At 41.7% G+C, this 24,903-nt stretch overlaps 1 protein-coding gene across 4 annotated transcripts in view; it reads right to left on the bottom strand.

Moving 5' to 3' along the window:
• Nucleotides 1-4,383: 4,383 nt before the first annotated feature.
• FGFR2 (fibroblast growth factor receptor 2) overlaps nucleotides 4,384-24,903 on the bottom strand; it is a 68,698-nt gene continuing 48,178 nt past the window's right edge. For all 4 annotated transcript variants that reach the window (XM_015867446.3, XM_085555335.1, XM_015867440.3 and 1 more), the window contains 9 exons: nucleotides 19,233-19,384; nucleotides 16,810-16,931; nucleotides 16,172-16,282; nucleotides 15,245-15,435; nucleotides 13,172-13,294; nucleotides 12,075-12,145; nucleotides 10,485-10,622; nucleotides 9,536-9,641; nucleotides 4,384-6,136 (listed from right to left, as the gene is read on the bottom strand). In XM_015867446.3, the coding sequence (XP_015722932.1) occupies nucleotides 5,972-6,136; nucleotides 9,536-9,641; nucleotides 10,485-10,622; nucleotides 12,075-12,145; nucleotides 13,172-13,294; nucleotides 15,245-15,435; nucleotides 16,172-16,282; nucleotides 16,810-16,931; nucleotides 19,233-19,384 (1,179 nt within the window). In that variant the 3' untranslated portion in view covers nucleotides 4,384-5,971. The remainder of the gene's footprint in view (nucleotides 6,137-9,535; nucleotides 9,642-10,484; nucleotides 10,623-12,074; nucleotides 12,146-13,171; nucleotides 13,295-15,244; nucleotides 15,436-16,171; nucleotides 16,283-16,809; nucleotides 16,932-19,232; nucleotides 19,385-24,903) is intronic.

The following is a 24,903-nucleotide window of genomic DNA, read 5'->3' on the forward strand; positions in this document are numbered from 1 at the left end:
CTTTGTTTTCACTCCACGCTTCTCAAAGCCTCAGCTCGAGTGACGTCTGCGAAGGATTTCACTAGCGGTATCTGGCAACTCCAGCTGAACCAAGTGATTGTGTTTAATTGCATTTTGGTTTCATAAACGCGGCGTCATAAATCTACCGACTGTCAAACAGAGGGGGTTGATTAATGGAGCAATGGCTGCCTGCAGTTGAGTTACAAAGAAAGCTCAACAAACACGCATGTCTTTGAGGCCGTATGCTGTCTAAGTAGCGATGTGACGGCGTGTGCTCCAGGCCATGGGTGCGAGGGCAGGAGGTGTTGGAGGCTCTAGCAGGAGTGGCAGTGGGGCAAGCCATGGAAAGCAGCTCTCACTTCTCATCTGCCTGCAACCAGGGAAAGAAGGCATGAGGAAACCCACAGGAGATTTTCTCTTCTTGTTTATTGCCTTATCACAAAACTGCAGAGCCAGCAGAAAAATAAAGATTGTAGGCTTTAGACGGGCCCAGAAATTGATGATTTCTTCAAGTTGGATCCTTCATCTTTAGGACAGTTGGGTTGGAAAGGCAGACTAGGCATGAAATTCTGGGGTGATTTTAAGACTTGCTGGCACCACCCTGGATGCGTTTGTTGTTTCTCAATTACTGAACCAGATGAGAATCCGCAGAGTATTTGTGAACAATGAAGCAAAAAGTCAAATGAGAGGAGCTAGAAAGTACTGCCAAATACTGAGGGGAAAACTGCTTTTTACTTACATAATAAAAACATTTCTTCCTTAGAATTTATTCTGGTTTGTAACATTTTTATTGAATCTTCCAAAACTCTGTCATGACTGCATCTATTACATGACTACTGAACATTTATATGACATTAGCCTCAGGATTTAGCAATCTATAGGGCTGGACCTACAAGCATTCTTGTACAGATCCAATCTTTACAGATAATGAGAGAGAAATATTTTATTCTTATGGAGAAATCACCCCAAAAAGCTACTGAGCATTAAAAAACAAAGCAGTGGAACATAATTCACTGACTGGCTGATAAGTGGGGTATTACAACTCCTCTCCTGTGAATTGTGCCTTGGATTACATCAGCTGAAGAAGCCCATCATTTGGCACAAAGGCTGCCAGGTAAAAGAGCCTTGAAATTCTTAAATGAGAGGAAAAAATACACATTGAGGATTTTTATTTCTTTATTCACCCTCCCCTATCACAATACTTGGCTTATTTCCCTAAAATCTGTGATCAGAAAAATGCAAATTCCTCTTAAAATATCTTATTAGAAGTAAATAGAAATAGCAAAGAAAGCTGGTAAGAAGAGGGAGTGTTTGGGAAAGAAAATGCTTCAGGAAAGCTGGATGTTTTATTCCAAGCCTATTGGCATCTCCAAAGGAGATGAGCACACACCAGTCTTCAGAGGCTGGTGGCTTCCTGGAGCCAGTGAGGAGAAAATGAGCAGTTTCCCAAGGAAACACTTTGAATTAAGAGCCAGTACCAGCTGGGAAGGATCCTCCCCTCCAATTTATTGCTTGGGGCTGATCATAGCACTCTCCATTCAGCTGAAGCCCGCTGTATGCATGAAGGCAGCCCCCCAGAATCCCTCCTCTCTGAGCCAGCTGTGCACAGGTGGACATTGCACACTGCTCTTACAGACCAGGACACAGCCTGCTGCTCTCTGCATGCACACAGCACCGCTCCCATCTCAGATCCCTCACATACTAAATTATAGCAGTATTCAGCTTTTAGTTTGTGTGTCCCTGCAGCAACAAGCTTCTGGAAAAGAAAGGGATGCATGCTACTGAATAGACTTCAATTATGGCTGTGACAGGGAAACATGCCTTGGCACAACATTGCACCTTGGCTACTTTCTTCTATGAGATGTCTTAAAAATCAGTACTGCCAGGGACTAAAATTTCCATAAATTTTAATTCCTTTTGGTTCCAGCATATCAAGCCAGAGATTTCTCTGTAAAGCACCAGGGCTCTCATTTGCTGCCCTGTGCCTCCAGTCTCTCCTTGTTGCCTCAGACAATGCAAAGGCACGACGCCATAGCAGAGGAGCTGAGTTTCTCCACCACCACTGGGAAATATTAGTCCTCCTTTGAGGACTAATAAATCCTCTGAGGCTCTGGAACAGTTTGTCCCATCCTGTAGCTCTATGAGATTCCACACAGTCTAAGTCAGCAGCTCTGCCCTCACTCACAGCAGCATGGGCAGGGGCTGCGGGCTTTCATCAGAAATTTCATCAAGAAATTCTTGGGAAAACAAACAAATCCAAACCTGATTTTCCATCTGAACTAAAAAGAAAACATTTTAAAAGCGAAACTATTTGCAGGACGTTTGAGCTTGGCAGGGCTTCATGTCGCTTTGAGTTGGGCTCATCGTTCTGTTTGGACAAAAATCAACGTATTTCATTTTGACTTCATGTATTATCTCCTACTATGAAATAAACCCAACATAAATGACTTCATTTCCTTCTGACAAGATAACTCTGATAGGGTCATGCCACTCTGATAAGGTCGAAATACTTCATCTCTGCAAAGCACTCGTGCTTGAGAGGGTTTGTTTGTTTTTTTGACAAAACAGTGTTTTTTGCTGCATAATTATTCCAAGTCAGAAAGTCTTTGGCAGCCATAATAATCACAGGCAAGCCAGGACCTGGTTCTTAAAATCCAAATGTCTTAATAGAGAGGAATCTCTCTCGTTAAATGCATCACTGAACTGAATTTACTCAATACATCCTACTGACAAATTTAACATGAGCCAGTACAGCTTTCCTTTGGCCAGTAATGCAGATTTGCAGGATCATAGAAATCATCAGCTGGAAGGGACCCTGGAGATCATCTTGGCCAACCTCGTGTTGAAGTAGGGCCTCAGATGAGGATACCCAAACCCTGCCAAGCCAAGTCTTCACTATCTACAGTGAGACAGACTCCAACACTTCTCCAGGCAGCTTATCCCAATGTCATGTTGCTCTCACTGTCAATCATTTCTTTCTTTCTATTCCCCGATACAACTGACGGCTCTCATCCTTAATCCGGTGCTCTTTTCTGGATATCCTTTCAACAGACATAGAAAGTACTTTCTAGAGTTTTGCTCATGTTATTCCTGTAACAAAACAGTAAACCTGCTCATCCTCGGACAACAAAGCATCCTTTGAAATGCACGACACAGTTCAACACTTCAATTGAACAGATATCAAGCGACATCAAATCAACAGATAAAATGACAAACGTTGCCTTCTCACCTGCTGTATAAAGCCCACACACTGCTTGCTGCGTTACAATCAAGTTGTGACAAACAAAATATGCAGTAACTTATTCACGTATTTCAGCCACATTAACCTGGGCTTCTACATCCGTATTTTCTCACACACTACAGAGTTGATTTGAATCTATACTTCAATGCGAGACAAGACAATTAGATGCTGCAGGAAACAGTGATTAAACACAGAGCATAAATCTCATTGCCCACATCAATATAAATCCGTTTTCTGACGTAGGGCTACTCTTCATTATTGCTCCTATTTTATCAGTGGCGATTTTATTTTTACATGAGACAGCAATCCAAACTCCTAACCCCTCCTTCTCATTGAAAGAGCCCAAGGTGCTAAGTAAATAACAAACGTGCCCACTTTGGACAAATTCTGGGCTTTATTTCCTGCTCTCCAGTCTCCTCTTGCAACTCCATATTCAGTTTTCTACTTTTCCATCATAAACTGAGGGCTTCTGTGTTGTACTCTATATAAACAGTGCACTCAGAGAAGAGAAGAAAATCTTCAGATATCAGAAAATAACAAAACCGTAATCCAGGGGTCACGCTATAAAACTGGAATAAGGAGAATGGTGCAATATGCTTCAGCCAGTTTGTAAAGCTGTGGTCCATCCCCAAGGTCCAAATCTTTATCTTCGTGAGTTAAAACAAATACGAACACAGAAAAGGCCCACCAAAAACCCCAACAACCTAAAACGAAAACATATTAAATACACAGTTTTACATTATTAAATGACTCCTTTCCATTACACTGGTAAACCTTGACAGGCTTCTGTAGTATGTGGAAAAGACCCTTCTCTGAGTGAGTGGCAAGAGTAATGTGAGCAGAACGTTCCCTTCACTCAAGCAGCATGAGCTACTCTACTCAATCTCCCTTTTACTTGTTTAGAAGAAAAAAGGAATATATACATATATATATATATGCATACATATATATATATTCTTTCTACAAGGTCTGTTTTCTTTCCATCAGTTAGTATGTTTTTTTTTTGTTTAAATACCATTCCTGAAGGAACTGCTTTTGGGATGTGATATGAAATGCCCTTCTTTGATAAGGGCAGAAGGAAGCGCTTCTGGATGCGTTCCATCACTCGATGTTCAGGAAACCATTTTGTATGACACAAAGGATTAGGAAAAATAAGCTGCATGACATTTATTTTGTAATTTTAACATTAATATCTGTAGAAACATTTTATTGTCAGTACAAAAGTTAACAGATTTTAATACTTCTTTTACCCAATTAAAAAAAACCAACAACAACAACACACATAAAACAGTGTAATTTGCATTCATATCGCATGGCCATATCAGTGTGAGGGATCTGAAAGTACAAACACAAGACTTCCGTACAAAGATACAAACAACAGTGATATTTTAGCAGAGGCCAGTGCTATACCTACTGTCATGGAATGAATCAGAAGGAAATACTGGAGTCAGCATGAATTAATCCTTTAAAAAGATGCTGATATTCCTATGGCAAACGGTCATTATAAACAACCTCTCTCTTTTTAAACTTCAAGCTACAATAGAGGGATAGTCTAAAAGGCAAAAGATCCAGGCCAAAAGATCTGGAACCTATTACCCAACCCAGTGAAGAGAAATCTATTTAATCTGTTGCATGTGCAACCCAGGGTAGAAGCTCAGCTACTTTTAGAGCTGTACGTCCTGCTATGGTTATAGACAAGTTAATGACTTGCCTTACTTTAGGAACCCATTCTAATTGTTTTCTTTCTTTCTCTCTTTCTTGATGGAATGATTGGATTTTCACCACAGGAAACACCGCCTAAAGAGTTAAGTTGTTAAAGTGACAAGTATTGAGAATAAAAGACATTCTTGTTAAAGGATTTGGTTTCGATAAGAATCATCATCTGACACTGCAGTTTTTAAACACAAATAAATCACAAGTTTAATTCCCCCAAATTAGTTATATACTGTAAATATTTCTTTTCTTTTAAAAGATCTGAAAACTAGTAAAGTCTGAGCAACATACCTACTAGTTCTCTGTGCTGCCTGCATAGAAATGCCATTTAAATTACAAAAACACAACAACCCTATAAACGATTAATTGTTTTGTACATTACCAATTAGTTAATAAATTAATGATATACCATTTTCCCTGAAAGCAAAGTATTTTCCACCCTTGGATGGTGAAAATTAAGAAATTCTGTGTAAGAACAGCATTTAGCAAATAGCTGTTAAAAAAGAGACTAATCTGCTAGGTGGATTGGGACATCCATTTTTAAAATCAATACAAAAAATAATTCATTGTAAATATATATAATATATATTTATACATATTTTGAATATATTTACATACATCCAGCACCTATATACTGCATTTGTGCTCTGTAAGTGTGTGCCAACATATATTTTCTCCAAATATTACAAAATAAACAAGAAAGGCAGACCCAGAGTTTGCCTCAAGTCCAACTGGTCCATTGTACAAACAAAGTCTGTTGCAGCTTAGGGTAAGACAGAAAACCAATAGCGATGGGTATCTAGAAACAGCTCATAAACATTCTTCTTCGTTGGGAACATTTAATACAAGTTGCACATTATGAGATCTTTAATGTAGGATCTGACTGCTTTCCTCCAAGTTTTCTTTTTTCCTTTCTTTTTTCCTCCCATATTTCATATGTACAGGCAGAATCTTTAGGGTCCCGGAGAAAAGATGTTGTTTTGTATGTGGTAGGTAGCTTGGTGTTCTTGCTTCTTTTCATGTTTTAACGCTTCCATTCATGTGTTGGTACTTGGGAAGACAAGGTTCATAAGGCATTGGATCAGGAGAAAAAACAGAGTCATCACCTGAAGAACACGAACTCCTGGTGTCGGGGTAACTAGGTGAATACTGCTCCAGAGGTCCGCTGAGGTCCAGATACTCCTGTGACAAAAGAAATCAATTGAGATTTTAACCAGCGAGTAAAACTGGCAGTAGTGTGTTCCAACTGCTCTGATTTGGCTTGATCACACAGTGGGTAAAAGAGCAGTTTAAAACCAACACTCATTTCCCTAATGCAATTGCATTCTAAACTGCCTGTAGCTCAAATATCTCATAAAACAAGGAGCCTGAATAAAGAAAGGAAAGCCAAGCCAATAACACAGTACTTTTGTCAAGTCCAACGGCATCCACATTAGCCGCGTCAGTGGAAATAAACATGCCAACCACATCAAAAGAAGACTTTTCACTTACAATGATAAAAATGAAATTTCATCCTAAATAGAACCATTTTTCTCCAGCACGTGGTAATGATTTGGAGAGGGAAAGATACTTCCAACTTTGTATTCCTTTGGTCAATTTAAATGTCTGTTTTATATTCCGTGATATTAACTTTGCGTTTAAACATGCAGTGGCAGACATACGTGCAAAAAAAAAAAAAAAAAAAAAACTGAAAGAAAATTAAATTCACTCAATTGGGTTCTTTATACTCCATTTTCTTCTCTGTGTGTCTGTGTGCACGCCTGCGTGCCCCAGAGTAGCCATGACCAAAGCAGTCATTAAAAAAGGAAATAATATCTGCTGAATCCAAGTTTTGGGTTAAGGCTCTTTTGTTAGAAACAACAGTTTTGGCAGGAGAAGAAAGTTATTTTCCCCCTTGAAATGTTCCTTCTCTTTCAACTTCTAAAGGCAGCTGCATTCATTTAAATGCAATCTCTTCATTTGCTAAACCACAAGTTATGATCGTACTGACGAGACGAGTCCTCCACCTCAGTCGGTGCTTTATGCCGCTGTGCTTCGGGTTGGAGTAATTTCATTCTTTCGTTGATATTTTTTTCCCTTAAGTCAGAAATGTGACCATGTTATTGCTTTAAAAATGGTCACTGTTTTAAGATGGAGGAAAATGTAAGCTTTAAAATGCCAACAAATGCAATAGGCAACAAAGGAAAGCAGTTTGGATCAATGATGTTCAGAAGATCCACAAGGACAATCTTGGCATGTATTTACGTGTAAGCAATGCAGCAATGCAGCCCTGTGTAACCAGAAATGACTGAGCACTTTCTAGAAAGTCAGAAGAAAGTCTTCCAGCATTTGAAGCTTTCTTGTGGGACTGCAGACACAGCTTGTCATATCAAAAGGCTTGGTATAATTCAGCTATGAGCTCAGAACTGAAGGTGGGGATCCTCATCTCCTCTCCAGCCAGTCTGTTCAACACAAATAGCCACAGTAAAAAGTCCCCAGCACTGTGATTTCAATGAGGCTTGGGCAAAATAATCACTTACACACATGCAGAACATATTATTGGCAAACTAATTTTGGAGCTGCTGGGCAAGCCAGGTCGACCCTGTATCAACAATGGCATATGTGGGAAAGCCAAGGTACCATGGTGGAGTGGATGAGCAAAAGTATGGTCAGATTGAGGCATGGAGTGGCTGTGCTTCAGCTAAACTGCACAGCTTACTTGAAATCAGAGGTCTCGAAACCACATGCAGTGGCAGAAGATGGGACACACTGGAGCTCACAGACAAGAGAAGTAACTTGCTTTCTTAATCCAGGGCAAAAGCAGTGTCATAAGATGAAGGCTTAGATATTAGGAAAAGCCTTCAAGAGGTAGAACTATTGAAACAGAGCAGTGGGCTGTTGTGGGGCAATGCAGAAATGCAGCAGTGGAGATCTTCAAAGACAAAGTTACACAAACACATCAGACATGATAAATGTACACTGGATCCTGCTGCAGGCCGCTCAGGTGGACTGGATGTGTTGCTGAGCTTTTTCCAGACCTTTTCCCCAACAAATTGAGCCTAAAGTCATTTACATCACCCTAAAGGCCTTTTCAGGTTACCTTTGAGATCCTTCCAGGCCCCATAAGCGCCACACAACTGGAAGACGAGATGCTTAAACACACAAGAAGAGGAAGAAATATCCTCCTCCAGGCTTAGAATTACAGCCCAGAACTTCCCTCTCGACTTTGCAAATGCATTCCAAGCCACCAAGCACACTGTGATGGCAGCCAGCCCGCTGCCAACTGCTCTTGTATGGTGTGTAAATGATGCAGGAAGGGATTCAGTTAGTGTTGGATTGGGGGGAAACTGTAAGGGTACACATAGCTACGCCGCTGGCTTAGTCAGGAGCACATATTCCTGCCCCATTCCCAAACCATTCCTGAAGACACCACGTTTTGGAGAAAAATAACCCAGATAAATTTATAGCTGCTGCTGTAGCCAAAGAATCTTCTCAGCCAGAAGTGTAGACTTACTCTACTAGATAAATGATGTTCATAAAAAAACAGCATCTTATTCAAGGTCTCCCACCATCTTTATGCAGTATAGGCTTTCCTATATACATATGAATAGACTATGAATATCTTTTAAAAAATAAATAAATCTGAGAACTCTGAAAAATTAGAAAGTAATGGTGACACACATAACATGATGCAAACCTTTTTTCTACATTCCTCCCCCACGCCCCAGTATATAGAAGTGCTATAATAAAATATACTGAAGAACTGTTGAAGTGTTTTCATCCCCCTCAGCCCCCATCTGCATAACTTGCCCCAAACGACAGGAATTTGTAACATGTTTTTGAGGTACGTTTTCTCTCAAAGTTCCCACCAAAACAATCAATATTTCCATTACTCGTGATCTTCCTCTAAGGTGCCTGCGATATAGCAGTAAGAGAACCGATTCCTGTGTGGATACACTAATCAGTGTGTTTCTTGCTAGAACTAATCATATTTCAGACCTCTGAAAGAGTGCTGTTCAGATGAAACCCTTTTGCATTCATACAGCCCAACCTGAAGCAGTGTTAGGCAGGACCTTTGGATAATTGGATGGCTGTTCACATGCTCCCTGCGGGCCCTTGTTCCCTCCACCGAGAGCTACTTTAGTGAACCTAATTCATTCTCAGACACAATCTGAAATCTACTATTGACAATTTCTCCTCTTCTGACCTAGATATCATGGCTGGGAATCAAACTGAGCTAATAAATGAAAGACGTCATGAACTCTCCTCCACTCCTCCACACGAAACTCATGCTGAAATATAAACATTGCCGCTCAGTCTGCCACGTGTATTTCCTCAAAAACACTATGCTAAAAACATAAAAAATACAAAGAGAAATTAACAAAAACATTTTAAAGATGTGTTTGTCCTGTTACATAAACCAAGACATAATGACAAGAAACTGAGTATTCCATAGGATACATAGTTTAGCTGCTTCTAACTACAGAGCATGGTGACAAACAGAGCAAGAAGAGAGCAGGATTTCATAACTGTATAAATTCCATCTGCCTCCTGAACCACTCATCCTGATTAGTAGCTTATGGAGGGAAACAATCTATGTACCTCATTAGTTGTGAGAGTAAGGATCCGATCCAAGTCTTCTACCAACTGTTTAAAAGTTGGTCGCTGTGAAGGTACAGCCTGCCAGCAATCTCTCATCATCATATAGCTGCAAGAAATGCACATTTTCCTGGGTTAATTAAAATCACACATCCTTCTGATATGCCTTTTCATACACAGCCAGTATTCTTCATCACAAGTAAAGCAGCGAGCTCTCCATAGTCTTAAACTTGGACAACTGCCTCTGCCCAAACCATACAATGCTGTCACTTCCCTCAAAAGATGCATCTCTATTTCTATCCATGCTTGCCTAGCATCTGAATTTCCTCTTTGTGGACCTGAGTCTGCATTCTACTGTGGCATTTCAGCAGCATTAAATTACATGTGCTTAAATCTTTTATCATGTAACAGACTGCAGCCTTTGTGAAGTGAAGAAATTAAAATGGGGGATAAAAGCAAAAGCTATCAAGAGCTATACTGAAGTATCAGAAAGGGAAAGCACTCTCCCACTATCTCTGGTAGACAGTGCTGTGCTAATGTTAAAGCTCCCAAATGCACTTTTTTGTGTACAAAAGCAGCTGGTTGTAGCTTATACAGGATAAGAGTCTGTGTGTGGTATGGCTATGTGTGCCATTTATGAATTTTCACATTTCATGAACCCAAACTGAGTAAATAAGGGTCTAAAAGCACTGACAAAGACTGGCTGATAGATGAGCTCATCCATTTTCAAAGGGATCACAGCAGGGTGTTTAAAATGTCCTCCACCAAACATTTCCTGGAGACCTTTCCATAGTGTTTCTATACACATCTATATGCACACACATTCACTATTTCAGAGCCAACAATTCTGAAAATGCTACATTCTGCTGGGGTAGCATTAACCGTGTGATGGCTCCTTTCCACGTAGGGATATTCTATGATTTCAGTGCAGTCTGCAACCCTTGGTCCTTACAGTTCATTGGTGCAGTTGGCAGGTTTATCCATTCGGTGCCCTTCTTTAAGCAGCTTAAAAAGTTCCTCCACTGGGATTCCTGGGTAGGGAGACCCTCCTAAGGTGAAGATCTCCCACATTAGCACACCAAACGACCATCTGCAAAAGAAAGATAAAACAGCATTAGGAAAATTGCCTTCCCGCTGTAAACAGAGACATTTTATTTATTTATTTGTTTATTTATTTGGTAAGGAAACGAAAGAGGGAGAACTTCAGCCAGTTTTCCTGCCTGCTCCCCACCTCCAGAGCTGCCTCGCCACGTCCCGCTGGCAGCCATGGGCCCACTGCCAGGCTCCTCTGCCAGGTAAGCAACAGCGCAGAGCCTGCCTTGGCCCCGAGCTGCTCTGCAGTTCTGCTAGCTTTGCAGCAGTGTATTTTAGTAAACTGTTTGCACAAACTTACAATAATATTATCCAAAGGCACCGCGGGGCCAAAACGTCTCCCAGTTCCAACACCGAAATGCCCGTGCTCTGCACTTGCTGGGAGCTCACAATGACTTCCAGCTCTAAACCAGCCAAGCCGTTTACTTCACATTCACTTAAATATTTTGTCAAGATGTTATTTTAAAGCAAAAGTTGGCTCCACCCTTAACCTGTGTATATAGCTTCCTTCATAAATAACATAAAGATGGCAGGAAAGGCCTCGGTAAATGCTTTTCTTAAGGAGAGAACAACTTGAGAAGAGCATCCAAGTTAAAGGAGAAGGCACCTCTTATTTTCTCTACCCTGCTCCTTTCTATTTTAACTCTGTGCTGTCATGCATAAGCTTTTACACCTGTGCTGGGAAGCATCCAGCCTTTTACGGCTAACAGCTTCTCTTGGACAAATAAAAAGCATAAGATCTTCATCTGCACTGAGTAAAAAATACACATTTACTTTGAGCTCAATGCATGCGAGCACTGAGGATGGGCCCAGGAACTTTAATAGGAAGCAGAATTATGGGAGCTGTTGCATCAGCCAGCTACACCACGCACATTACAAGATCCTGAAGTGCCAGAGATCCAATGATTTCCTTCTGTATGTGAAGCACTGCTGGGATGCAGCATCTCTAAAATCTGGGAAAGCACTTCTGGTATATCCAGGCTATGTTTTACTGTACACAACCACAGCACAAATTTTCACAAGATTCTTTTTTCTTTTTTTTCTTCTTTCTTTTCCCTCTCTTCATTTTGTGTTGTTTTTTTTTTTAACCTGAAGGAAGTGCAGAGTACATCGAAAGCCAAGCAAATTAGATAGACTCTTTGTAGCTGCACATCCGTAAATAAGTTCAAGGGGGGAAACTTCCGCACTGACAGAAGGAGGTTAGCATTTTCCACCTTTCATGTGCTTTGAAGCCAGGCAGATTAGTAACAGAGCACTGGTTAGCAGTCTACCATAAAATCCTCACTTTCTAAGGGCAAGTCCTGTTCCATCTATTAATATGTGAAACAAAATGAAAACGCTTAAAGGGAAAGGATAGCAGGAAAATACATTCTGAAATATGCCAAACTTTAAGGAACGTGAACCAGGTTCCCCTCCTGCCCTTCCAGACTACACAAATAAAGTCACTTACACATCGCTTTGGTGCGTGTAAACTCTGTCAAACAGAGCTTCTGGAGCCATCCACTTTACTGGAAGCCGTCCCTGTATATTTGGAGGGGAAGGAAAGAGGAATGAAAATGAAAGTCCAAAATGAAGATTTTAACACTGAATTTTGTTTCAAATAAACACATAGTTTACTTCAAAAACTTTCATTAAAATAATAATAATAATAAAATACCCTCTTATAATTGAGTCTGCTTGCACAAAGTCCATTCACTAAACCCAAGAATTTCATTTTCCTTTCCCCAAAGCCTGCAGCCACAGCTGCCTGTTGCTCTGCATAAAAGCTCTGCTTTGCTTAGAGCCAAGGAGCTGTACCAAATTTGATATGAAATGGGTTCAGATCCCCTCCAGCGCCAACAAATCCCTACCTGGCCACTCCGCCTTTTGGAACTACACGGACTCTGATAATTACTGTTCAAATGCCATTCATCACTCAGTGCTTTATTTTTATAAATGAGCCAGGCAATGTGATTAATTAATATTTCGTATTAATGCTATTTTGTATTAACAGAGTCTGAAGAACTGAAAGAATTCTGCAAAGTTCCCGTCTTAATTTGGGACAGGTTTAACAGCCAAACAACAACAGGTATTGAAAATCCATTTTCTCAAGCTTTAGACCAGCTTTAATGCTATGGTTATTCACATCCATGCACAGGCAAAATGCGTAACACTGTATTGTGGCACTACTACACAAACAGGACTTTTATTATGGTTACTGCTATCACTGTTTATGCAGTGTTTTTCTTAATCCTAGGGCTGGTTCAAAATGAGCTAGAATCAAATTTCCACCTATTTCAAATGATTGGAGTCGAGGACGTACAACATGGGTAGTTGTATTCTAGCAGTTATAATAAATCATAAAAAATAGAGCCTATTTGTTTATCTTTTTAAACTAACTGTCACTCTAAGAGGGGGAAAGAATTGCATATGTCCTTGATGTCTGTTTTCTGTCTGATTAAAAGCAAGTCTGCTGGACAAGAAGCCCATTAAGATTATAACCATAGTTTTGAAGTGAAACATTGAAAGAAACACTTGTTCCCAGAGATAAGCAAACCATCCACTTACATTAGTAGTCTTTTTATAATAATCTATATTGTTGATGTCTCTGGCTAAACCGAAGTCTGCTATTTTCATGACATTATTTTCAGTAACCAAAACATTTCTTGCGGCAAGGTCTCGGTGGATGCACTGGAGAGAAAGACAAGACAAAAACACCCACTGAAATACAACACTGCAAAAAAAACCTGGAATTATTTCTAACCATAACTAAATCATAGATTTTAACCCAATTCCTTAGGTTGTAAAGCCACGTGTTTACTGCAAGCCCGTGCAGTATGATTGCTGTAGTTTCCCAGATACAGGGAACCCAGCATTTTCCTTGCAAATGCTGTTAATGAGAGTGTCACTGTGTGCTTCTCTTACATGACATTGGATCAACTGGATTAAAACCTGACAGTCCGGATCAGCACAACCTTCTTTAATATGAAAGATCTTAAGAGATGTATGTCTAGTAAGTAATTCTTAGCCAGATGTCTGGGGTGTGTATGTTTACTTCAACCATGAGACTACGGCAACTTCACTTGGGAAAAAAAATAAAGGCCATTTGGGCTGGGCTGTTTGCTTTTCAAACAGCTCTGATACTGAAACTCCAACCAGTATTTCCCTCAGAATTTTTCTTCCTTCATGCCAGCATTATCCTGAAAACTTGGAGCTGATATTTCCGACTCTGGAAGGAAGTTGTGGCAGCTCGGAGTATTATTCCAACCTTTAAGTAGGAATAACTTTTGGGGTTTATACAGAAATCAGGCTTCTAAATCAGCATCAGCAGTGCCACAGTAACAGAAGTAACACAGGCCAGCCTTCCTGCCCTGTCCTTGTCCTCAAACCCTACAAGAACCTGCTATGTGACACAAGGAGCTCAAGGCACTTGCCCAGGTACATGTAACTAATGACCACTGATAAGGCAGGGTGCCTTGATGAGTGTGGCACAGGATCTAGAGCAGATCTTTCTGCCATTCTAGAGCACCATGCCTGTGCGCAGAACATTTCAAACAGCAGGCAGCACCTCCAGGTGAATCCAGACAGTGAATAAAATCCCACTACCTTCTCTCAGGGTATTTCTGCTCTCTCATACCCTGCAATTTTGATGTTTCAAAATGATGCCATGACAGACAGCCATGTCTGCCAGGCTTCACAGCCAGCTCTCTGGCCCCAGTGATTTGCTGCTATACTGGCACATCAGAGAGGACACATCAGCAGAGCCAACGTACAATTGCTTGTAAGGCAAAAACTGGAATAGACAGCCTCATTCAGTGCTTTGCATTCTGTCAAGTTCAGCACAGCACTGATAAGTGTTTTTGAAATGGGACTGGACCACAGAAGAAATGATGCTTCCATGTATATCTGTGAGGACGCAGCTTCTTGCAGTATCCTGCAGCAGCGTATCAGAGCTTTTCAGGATATGCCAACCAAAAGATTTATTTTTTCCTTTCACAATGGTCCTTTTTTTCTTTGGATGTGGCTCATTGCCAGGCAAATGTTTCATTCATCTTACAAAAGGGATATTCTAAGGTGCTTTACTTAATACAATACTCATGCTCGCTCTATAGATTTTGTCCTACTGTCATGCGCGTCTCCCTGTCTACTCTACTACACTAAGAATTACTATTTCCAAACAAAAGAGCAAAATTAGACTTCCATTCCTGTTCCCCTCCCCTCGCCAAACTCTACAATTGCAGAGAAACAATAAAATCTCATGACTCTACACAATAGGACTGGAGGCTCAAACTCAGCTCTAAACTTTGGTTAAAACCAGCTCCATAGTCATGGGTGGAATAATGGGACTTGTATAATCATGTGATCACCTGTGCTTACATACTCAAAGTGCAGATAGGTATACAGTGTTTACTTTAAGCGATCAGTTCCAGATCTCATTTTAGCAATGCTGTTGAACAGTTATATAAAACCTTAAGGGTATTCATTTTCCCACTGATCTTCCACAGAATGGATTGCACAACTTGTTTGAGAAAAGTCATTCTCCCAACTCGTTATCAACCATAAGCAACATGAGAACAAAACTAAACCTACAACCAAATATGTACCAAGCGCTTCGCATAGTATTTGCTGAGTTCTACCTACCTTTTGTGAAGCCAAGTACTCCATGCCTCTTGCCAACTGGTACGTGCAGGATACCAGGTCCTTGAACGTCATCTGTTCCTCTGGGACCCTGTTAATATCAAAGGAGTACTCCATCCCAGGAGGGCGGCGCGCTCGCAGGTACTCACGCAGGTTTCCTTTGGAAGCGTATTCTACAATCACGTACAGCGGGCCTTGGGATAAACAGAAGTTTGTCAAAGCAGTAAGGTCAAAAGATAAAATGATTTCCTGTAAAAAATCTTCTGGTGCTCTAAAATAAACAAACTGGATTAATAAATGTTTAACTGTGAGGAGTCCAGTAAGCACCATTTGAACAAAAAGGAGGACTGGGCTTCGCTAGGTGGCTGGCCAAGGGTGCTTTAGAAGGACCGTGGCAGAGCTGCACTAGCAACTGAAAGTACCTAATTCCTATTCCTTCCAAACCATGGCACATACTGAAACAAAGACATTTTCAGACCCAAAATGTCACAAGATCTAAAGAAACACTTTTGTTGCCAACTTCCAGAATTCAAATGTTTTTCTGCATGACTTTTATTAAATAACAATCATTTAACAGAAACATCGTTGCCTTTAGAGAATGAAATTACACATTTCAAATTCAAAGGACACAAGCTTTACTAAAACAAGACTGACAATTCAGAATGACAGATGTGGGTAAAGCCACTATAAAATGTCATTTTTCCCTACAGCAAGGGATTAGAGCTTTCACACAATATAGTACCCTTTCTCATATTAAAGCTGCAAATATAATGAGACACAGGAGTTAAAATATCGCTGCTAAGCTAGGGAAATATCTAAAAATCCCATCACAGCATGACTGTTTCCTTAAAAACTCCTGAAAAACGATGATTAATGAGAGTTCTGGAGACCCGTGTGAAAGTCCTGGCTTAGTTTCTTTTCTTTACTCACCATCCTGGGTACAGGCTCCAAGAAGATTGATGATATTTTTATGTTTCCCAATCATCTTCATCATCTCCATCTCTGACACCAGGTCGGATAGATCCTTTTCTGTAGCATCATCTGCACAAGACACAAGATTGTTGGCTCACCAACATTTATGTGTGCTTCGAAATGTAGAACATGGGATTGGTTTCCTAGCATGCACTGTACTTTGTACGCTGCACAAAGCCACGTGTTATGTCCTAAGAAAAATTAGCCCCAGCCTCTTTGACAGACCAACTGTTTCTTCAATCATATGTTAAGCAATACAAGACATTAAAATCCTGTCCTTAGCCATCAACCTTTAAAAACCATGTCTTTCCTAAAAGTTGACTTCATAATAAAATTCAAATAGGCACTAACCACCTGGACTAGGATCTGCACGCAGACAGCTGCTGACATGAACTTGTACAACGCCAATACATCCAAATACTCGCGGCTCAAGATAAACAGGCTGTCAAGAGCCCAGATTTACACCACAAACCACCAAAGGCTGAGGTCAGCTATGTGCACTCTGACCCCCACCACAGCGACAGAGCTCAGACACAGCAAGGGAAACTTTTCATGGCTGAAAGCAGCCTGAAACCCTGCTCAGCCCATTTTCTTACCTTTCAGCATCTTCACAGCCACAGTCACTGCTTCTTTGGGCCGGTCTTTGTCAATCCCCACCGCTTCGGCCATCACCACTTGCCCAAAGCAGCCTTCCCCCAGGGGTTTACCCAGCGTCAGCCTGGAGGCGTAAACAGGGGATTAACACACAGCATCTGGGGCAGGGGCACAGCCAGCAAAATTCCAGAGCTAAATATAAAAGGCTTTCAACAACTTGCTACAGCACGAAGCTCTTATCATATGGAACTAATGAGACACACGGCATGTGTCAGTTTTCACGCACACCACGGTCTGTTTTCTTAGTGACTCCACAGCGAGCATCTAATACCAGCAGATCAGTTGCTAAACCCAGCTTTTAAGCTGCCCTTCTGTCTCTAACAGGAGAGGCTGCACTCCATGATGGAGAGGCAGAGCTTGCAAAGTATCTGAATGCAACCAAAGGTCTGGGTATAGGAATGGAGGAAGGCACAGCCTGGCTTCTTGTGGTGGTTGGTGTGGCACATCTTCTGCTTCTTCATGCAGACAGTGGGGAGATGGAAGAAAGGTTTCTTTGTGCACATTGTCATCTGTTCAACGTCAGGCAGCTGATGGTTTGTGTGGTTAAGGGTGGTATCGAAACCACATGGGTGTTTTAGGGATCACAAACTGTGACATATACCGGCACAGAGAGGGAACAGTCAAACATACTCTCAGCCTCACTTTTGCTCAGAATTCCTACTTTTGTTTTCTGACTATGGATGTGGGTCATGAATGTTTGCCTAATGATCTCTTGCACTGAAGGGATCAGCCAGGACAGAGAACAGCCCAGCAGCAGCTGTGCTTAGACTCAGCCGTGGGTGGTTATCAGTCCCGGTTATCACCCCACTCCTCCTCCCTGTGGCTGAGGAAGCAGCCAGACAGCCGTCTTCTTGCAGAAAAGGGGCGGGAGGACAAAGATGAGGGGGAGCCAGGGGGATGCTCGTGTGCCTTGAGCCACTGCCAGCTCTCTGCACTGCAGGCTTACCACTGCCATAGATGTTATGAATGAGGGCAACAGAAGATGCCTCCTTCCTGCAGCATCCATGAACTTGTAGTAGTCAGCATTATTCAATGTGGTGGCCAGATTTGGGCAAACATTTTCATAACCAAGCTGCTATAGTTGTAGCTTTCCTCGGCCACAAGCAGGACTCACAGGTATGATGTAGGTAAAGCTAGTTGTGAAAATCATGGACTTCTATTTTCCCACCATGCACCAACAGAAGGCTATTAGACTGGGGCAAGTGGCTTGCAAACCCTACTTGCTTATCTGCTCAGGCACAAGGGAGAGATGAAGGGCACCTCCTCCCCAGAGCAACTCGTGGACAATGTGTCAAGTGCAGTCTTAGCCACAGTGAGAGCACCTCAATCTGTTTTGGATTGGTTTCTAAAGCAAACGCTGGCTTAAAAAGGTGCAAAGACTGAAGGGCAGCGAATGCTATGCTGAGGTCATCCTGCACTTTATCCAGAACTGAAATTGAATTTAGGATCTTGGCAGAGAACAAACATTTGCATTGGAAACTGATTAATTTATGTGCTATTGCCCTGTTATGACTAATGTAACAAACCCCTCATTGTGTGCCTGCTGCCCCCCAACTTAATATAACTGCCTCTAAATAGCTTCCTTTCATTGGAAATCCACTCCACCTACATTTGTGCTGAATACCAGTTTTAAATGTTTAGCACACTAAGATTTTCCGCATTTAGTGTAAACCCCAAGGGTACGGGCTGCCAGAATATGTATACAGGCCCCCCTGTTGACTAGAATACTGCAGGTGGCAATTACTGTGTTTTCCACTAGTTTTCAGCTACATAATTAAAAGTAATTTCCAGAACAGTTGTCAGAAGGTTTGAAATTACAGCTCTATCACCAGCATTGAGCTTTCACTGAGCTGCTCAGGACAAAAGGTGCCATCCTGAAAACTTCTTAAAATTAGTGTCAACTTCAATATAACATCATGGCCCTACCTGTGTTAACACCATCACTTTCACATGCCCATTTCACATTAAGAAACGTGGTTGTGCCTTTGCATATTCAGCAGCTCATTTTGCATGTTTGTCTAACACAATTTTCTAGACTTTTTCCATCTCTTATTTTATACTGTATTAAGTCTTGAATAAACATTGATCAATTGTGCCCTAAACTACTGAGAAATACAGCTTAGCATGCAGAGATATAGCTTGAGCTTATCTCAACTGCTCTTTAGCAGTGAAAATAAACCAGAACAACATGCAGAGAAAATCCTGTTTATATTTAAAAATGAAAGCAGAGATAATTGAACTAGACCTTGATCTTTGGGGAAGGTTCAAGCAGCCATGATACACATTCAGCAAGAAGCTTCCTCTCAGACCATGTCATGTTTTACTGATGCACATAAGGCAGTGGTAAGGAAAAAAGGCAACTTACTTATCTCTTGGAAACTCCCATTTTGGGTCCTCTGGCAGCTCATATTCTGAGACCCCCGCCAGCATTGGGGCATCAGCAGTGGAGGAGAGGCGAGTAGTTATCCTCACCAGAGGCGTGTTGGAGTTCATGGAGGAGCTCGAGTCAGCCGACACCTGTTATTGCAATGCAAGATGCAAAAAACCAGAAAGGCAGAGATGTAATCTTGGCCCAATATCTGAAAAGCAGCGACATATAAGAACCAAGCCAGCTAAGAGCAGTGGTGTTAGGGTGAAGAGTGTCTGAATCTGGACCCATTTGTAGAGCACTATCCTACATTTAACATCCCACGTAAGCACAACACTGACTCCAATTGCTGCCATCTCTGGGACCCATCCTCATATCAGGTGGCAGAAGACACATCTTGGGCAGCATCATCAGGTCCTCTCCCAAGTTCTATAAGCATCACTCTTGATCTTTCACTCCTTATCACCTGAAATCTACTCTGACACCAGATTTGCTTATGCAAAATGTCACCAGGCCACAGTTTTGTTCCAGAGTTCTCAGAGCTAAATAAAAAAGCTCGTATAAGCAAACAGATCCTGTCAGCAGTTCATAGCGATATGAACACAAAATCCTCTTGTTTCTATGACACCTGATAAGTGCCACTCAGTGCTCAATAATATTATGTCCAACTAACGATCACAGTGTCACAGCCCACTGAAGCTGTTCAGAGCATGGCTGGAAGGCTTTTGCAACCACATCACACTCTTGCACAATGTATTGTGACAAGACAAGGTTACAGCTCTCAAATTTCTCATCATGACTTTGTTATGCTTTTGGTTTAGGTGCTTTTTTGCAGGTAGACAAATTCAAGTCCATCCCATCAAACAGGTTTGAGTTCCTGACATGTTTTATTATAGACCAAATACTAAGCCTGGAAAAGGATTTCATAAGGAAGAAAGCATTAAGGGCTGCTTTCAAAAGATTAACCTTAGTAACTGCTTTTGAGGCTGACTGATAGACCTTCTTTGAGATCAGAAACTCCAGCTTCTGCTTGTGAGATATGCCCAGGAACAAGAAGTACAGCTGCACAAATAAAGCTGCCATTCAGCCAAGGAAGTTGGACCTCCTCCCCCCATCCATCCCACCATCACTAGCCTTAATATTTACTCTCAGCAAATAAAAGTACCTGGCACATTCCTCTAGAATAATAAATACAGTGACCACTTGGGATGCAAACAGAAAACTGCTATTAATGCAGACTGCAGGGCTGTAAATAAATCAGTAGGCGAATACTGAACAGAGCCTTTGGAGAGAGATGCAGCAGGAACACACCTGCTGAAGCTGAACTGCTCATTCAGATCTGCAGGGCAGGTCAGCAGGAGAACCAGCACCAGAAATAGACTTCTACTCATGATTTCACTACAGTTTAAAATTGATGCCTCATGGAATCAATCAGCTCAGCACAAAGATACATGCAAATCTCCATCAACAGCAAGTCTTCCCTCGAACTTCAGTCTTCTCTTGTTTCATCCATTTTTTCATCTCTCTCATTAGAAATCTACTACTAAATTCCCTGTGACCACTCCCTCCATACTTTCAAAATCCACCCACTGTTCTCTGACCATTCTACTGTGACATGTGTTCAAGTCCTGACATTTATATATAGATATTTTGTGTTACCTTTACTTTCGTGTCTTCCTTCGTCATCACACCCATTGTCTTCCCATGGGACAACATAAAGACAAATTGAGATGATGCCCTTCGTGCATCAGAAATGGACCAAAAACATTCCGGGGTCATTTTCCTCATAATAGAGTATTTTTACTGACACTGTTTAGATCTCTGCAAAAGCTCTGTCTTTTCTCTAGCTCTAACACTCACAATTCAGCAGCCTTACAGTAGTAAAAACTGGGAAATATAAACTTGCAATAAACTGAAATACCCTGGTGAGGCATTTCGAACACAGACATTAAATAATAACAATAATACTATAGAAAAACAGATAAATGACTGTCGATTTCCCATTTAACACAACTGAGCATGTTTACTTTGCACAATAAATAGAAGATTGACTGGAGATGCTGTAGATAAACAAAGTAGACTCACTTGGAGAGGAATGATGAGAAATCCAGAGGAACTCTTTGAAGTGTTTGGGAGAAATGGACTGCACTCCCAGGGAACGTTCTCCTGATTGACTGGCTGGAGCAGAGCAAGGACTTACAGGAGCTGAAGAGCTATAAAAGTCTGCTCCAGAAAAGACTCAGCCAACCTAGGCTTCAGTTGAAAGAGATTTTCTGCTTTAAAATGTCCCTTTCCCTTTCACGCAATAGTAAGGAATTAACCTTTGAACTCGTCTCTTAGCATCTCTTCTCACTGCTTTAGAGTACACTATAAAACAGTGAGGAAAGCCCTACATGCTTGAAGCTCAGTAGGCATGGTCAATTTTAGTCTGTGTGGGTACAGTTTAAGTAAGTGGATAGAGGAAGCCTTTTTCCAGCCTGCTGCTTCCCCCTGTTCACAAAGGTTAGAGAACCAGTGGTGGTCCTGCCACCTTTGGGTCCACTGAGTGCCACAAAGCAGAATGCAGCCAAAATGCTCAACCTTTTCTTGGCCAACCACCCAGCCAACCAAGAGGCTCTTCCTGCTTAGCACGTCATTAGCCAGGAGGAAGAAAGCAAGAAAGGGCACCTGATGGAGGTGAATGAGACATCTCCAAGGCCTACGCACCATGTATACAGTGCCTGTTTTAAGTGGCTATGTTACCCCAAAGAGTTATTTGGGTGCTTGACTAAAGAAAGGAAGGCAGAAGTCCACTTACACAAGCAGAACACGGGAAAGACTATTGTGCTATGTGTTAATCTCAAGAGGAGGGCAGTCCTCCACCACAACATGTTTCTTGTGTGCCTTCTGCTTTTAGGATGCCAGAACCAAGCAGAATTATCAGCCTCAGGCACATCCCAAACCCCATTCCTGCACTTCAGAAGGAGAAAAGCCCACTCTCTCCAAACCTCAAGTACTTAGCATCATTATATCCCCATTTTAACTAAGTATTTGTCCCTCAGCCAACATGCTGCATTTAATCAGCTTTGAGATAAATACTTCACAAGCACTTCTAAGCAGAGCAGCATTTTAAACTTAAATGAATCTTTACATGCTATGTGGAAGAATCAGCTGCAGAGCAGTGTGTAATTGTCTGTAATTGATTATGAAGGGTGTTTTCCTCCATGTATGATTTATGCTATATCCTGAAGCCTGGATCTGTCAGCTCTGGCACTCACACTGTGAGTTTTTAGCAGCCATGCAGAGACTTCCTATAACAAAATAACTGCACCTCCTACCAATGCCTGCACTTTGCCCATCGGTTCAGAGAATCTATCAGCTGCAGATGGGTTTGTGAGCTCAGTCCTGCAGTGCTTCTTCCCACTGCCTGGTGAGCTGGCACTCCCATGCAGAGCACAGCTAATACCCGTGCAGTGCTGCAGCTCTCTGTAACTGCTTGCTACATTTCCCTGTAAGCAGTTCCTATCTTTAAAAGCAAGCACCCGAGTTGAGCGGGGCTTAGGACTGCAGGGGGAGGGAACTGATAATTCCCAGCTTCATCGTGATCCTTCCTATGAACGCGAAGAGAACTGTGTTTTGGCAGGAAAAGAATGCCTGCATGTGAGAGATGATAAAGTCCCATCGTAGCTCAGACTAAATAGCCCATGTACAAGAGTCCAGGCCTGCAAATCAAACCACATGTTACCAAACAAGACTCCTAAATGAGATGGCATCACAACACCATTCCAAATAGCAAATGGCTCCTCTTGAACCAGTATTCTTTTCATGCCCACATCCTTAGGGAGCCTGACCTCACAGCAGAGAGCTTCCAAGACAACTTCATGAATTCCCCAAACCATGGCCTCATTTCCCTGGAATCCCACCAAATCACATCCACTGGCCAGGTTCTCTGCTGCACTCACACCATCTACCTGTCACAAGCACTTCCCCTGCTCATTCACACTTATCCTCTCAGCTTTTTGGCCATTCCTCTGTCCCCCACCCTGCAGAGCACAGCACACAGGCAAAGGAAAGCCTGCTGCACCCAGGAATCCTCACTGCAGACAAGCAAGTCACCAGGAACTGCTCATCTCATCCTGCTCTAAACCTGATACAAACAGTGAGCTGACCAGTAAAATCATCAGAACAAAGATGCAGATTTCTTCTCAACCTTTACAGTAGCTCTTTTACTCTGTGATGATGTGCTTGCAGAGAGCCTTTGAGTGAGGAACTCCTCTTAGAGAGGGAGTACTCTGGACAATTGAGAGTGATGGAATCTCTGCAGGGGGTTTGCTAAGGGATTCTCACTTTCAAACTTGTACTGATTTTCAAATATATATTCCCACTTTTAAAAACAAAATGCCATTTATTTATTTATTTTTTTGCTATGGCTGAGGAAAAGCAAGTGAAATGACGGACTTGACAAGCATGTTTTATGACAAGGACGTTGTTCCTCTGTGAGAACAATAGCTTTGGAGAAGTTCCATATTGCATCATTTAATGATAAACAGCAAAGCTGAGGGCAGTGATTGGCACCGGTGTCACACACAGTGAAATAACACTCTCCCATAGAGGAATCATTTCCAACTGACACAACTGAGCTCACACCAAACCTCAAGCAGTTTTTATGCCATCTATTCATCTCTGGGCTATTATGATGTTCTTATATTCAAGCAGAAGTCTAGCAAATGTTTTTTCTCTAAGCAGTTGATATTTATCACTCTCTGCCTAGTTAAGCAGACAGCTTTTGAGAAGCCCTCATTATCCAGAAAACTACACTGAGTTTTAGCTACAGAGACATATAAATTGAGCTGAGGGCTCCCCATCTCTCTTTGGGATATACTCAGAGGCCAATGTACCTCCCTTCCCTGGTGGTTTTCAAGCCAATGAGTAAAACCACAATTATTTTTATTTAAAGTGGCAAAGCAAGTCAGAGAAAATAAGAATTATCATCTTTGCTTATAAAACAAAGCAAATATTTTTCAGATTGGGTAACAGTCACATCCCTCACACCAAGACTTTGCTAGACTCACAACTCAGGGGACAACCTCCAACACATTAATGCAGGGATTTCACTGCCATATTTCTAGCCATGCACTTGAAATCCCAAGACTGAGATCCCCCCTGAGTGTGCATCCAAACTTTCAAATACCTACAATGAAGAGGGAAGAGGTATTACAACAATAGTGAAAACATCCCAGGTTGGCTGTAAGAAACACATACAGAAATTCAACCCAACCCATGAGATTGTAGATGGACAAAACCCTCACATCCACACTGACCAGACCTGGACCCAAAGTCATTAGGAGGCCATACTTTGTAGAATAGAGGCTGTTCTGGAAGGCAATGTCCCATGACAAAGCCAAAGGCCTGATGCTTGCTCAGCTGGGTTGCTGCTCATGGTGTTGACCTCTCCAGCAACAAGCAACTGCAAATTATGCATGCAACAGGACTGCACTAAGCATTTCGGATCTGACTTCCAGTTTTGCTCCTTACTCAGAAACATCAGCAGCTTACGATCTGATTTAACACTGCCCCTGTTATTACTTTATTGCGACCTTTCTATTTTGAGATGTTCTCTATATGCTTAGCTATGAAATTTCCTCCTCTTACTGAAAAATACCTCTCTGTATCTGGTACCTAGTTACTA

This window comes from Coturnix japonica, chromosome 8 (genome assembly GCF_054131305.1).
Source record: "Coturnix japonica strain WE chromosome 8, WE-NBRP24, whole genome shotgun sequence".
NCBI classification, from domain to species: domain Eukaryota; kingdom Metazoa; phylum Chordata; class Aves; order Galliformes; family Phasianidae; genus Coturnix; species Coturnix japonica.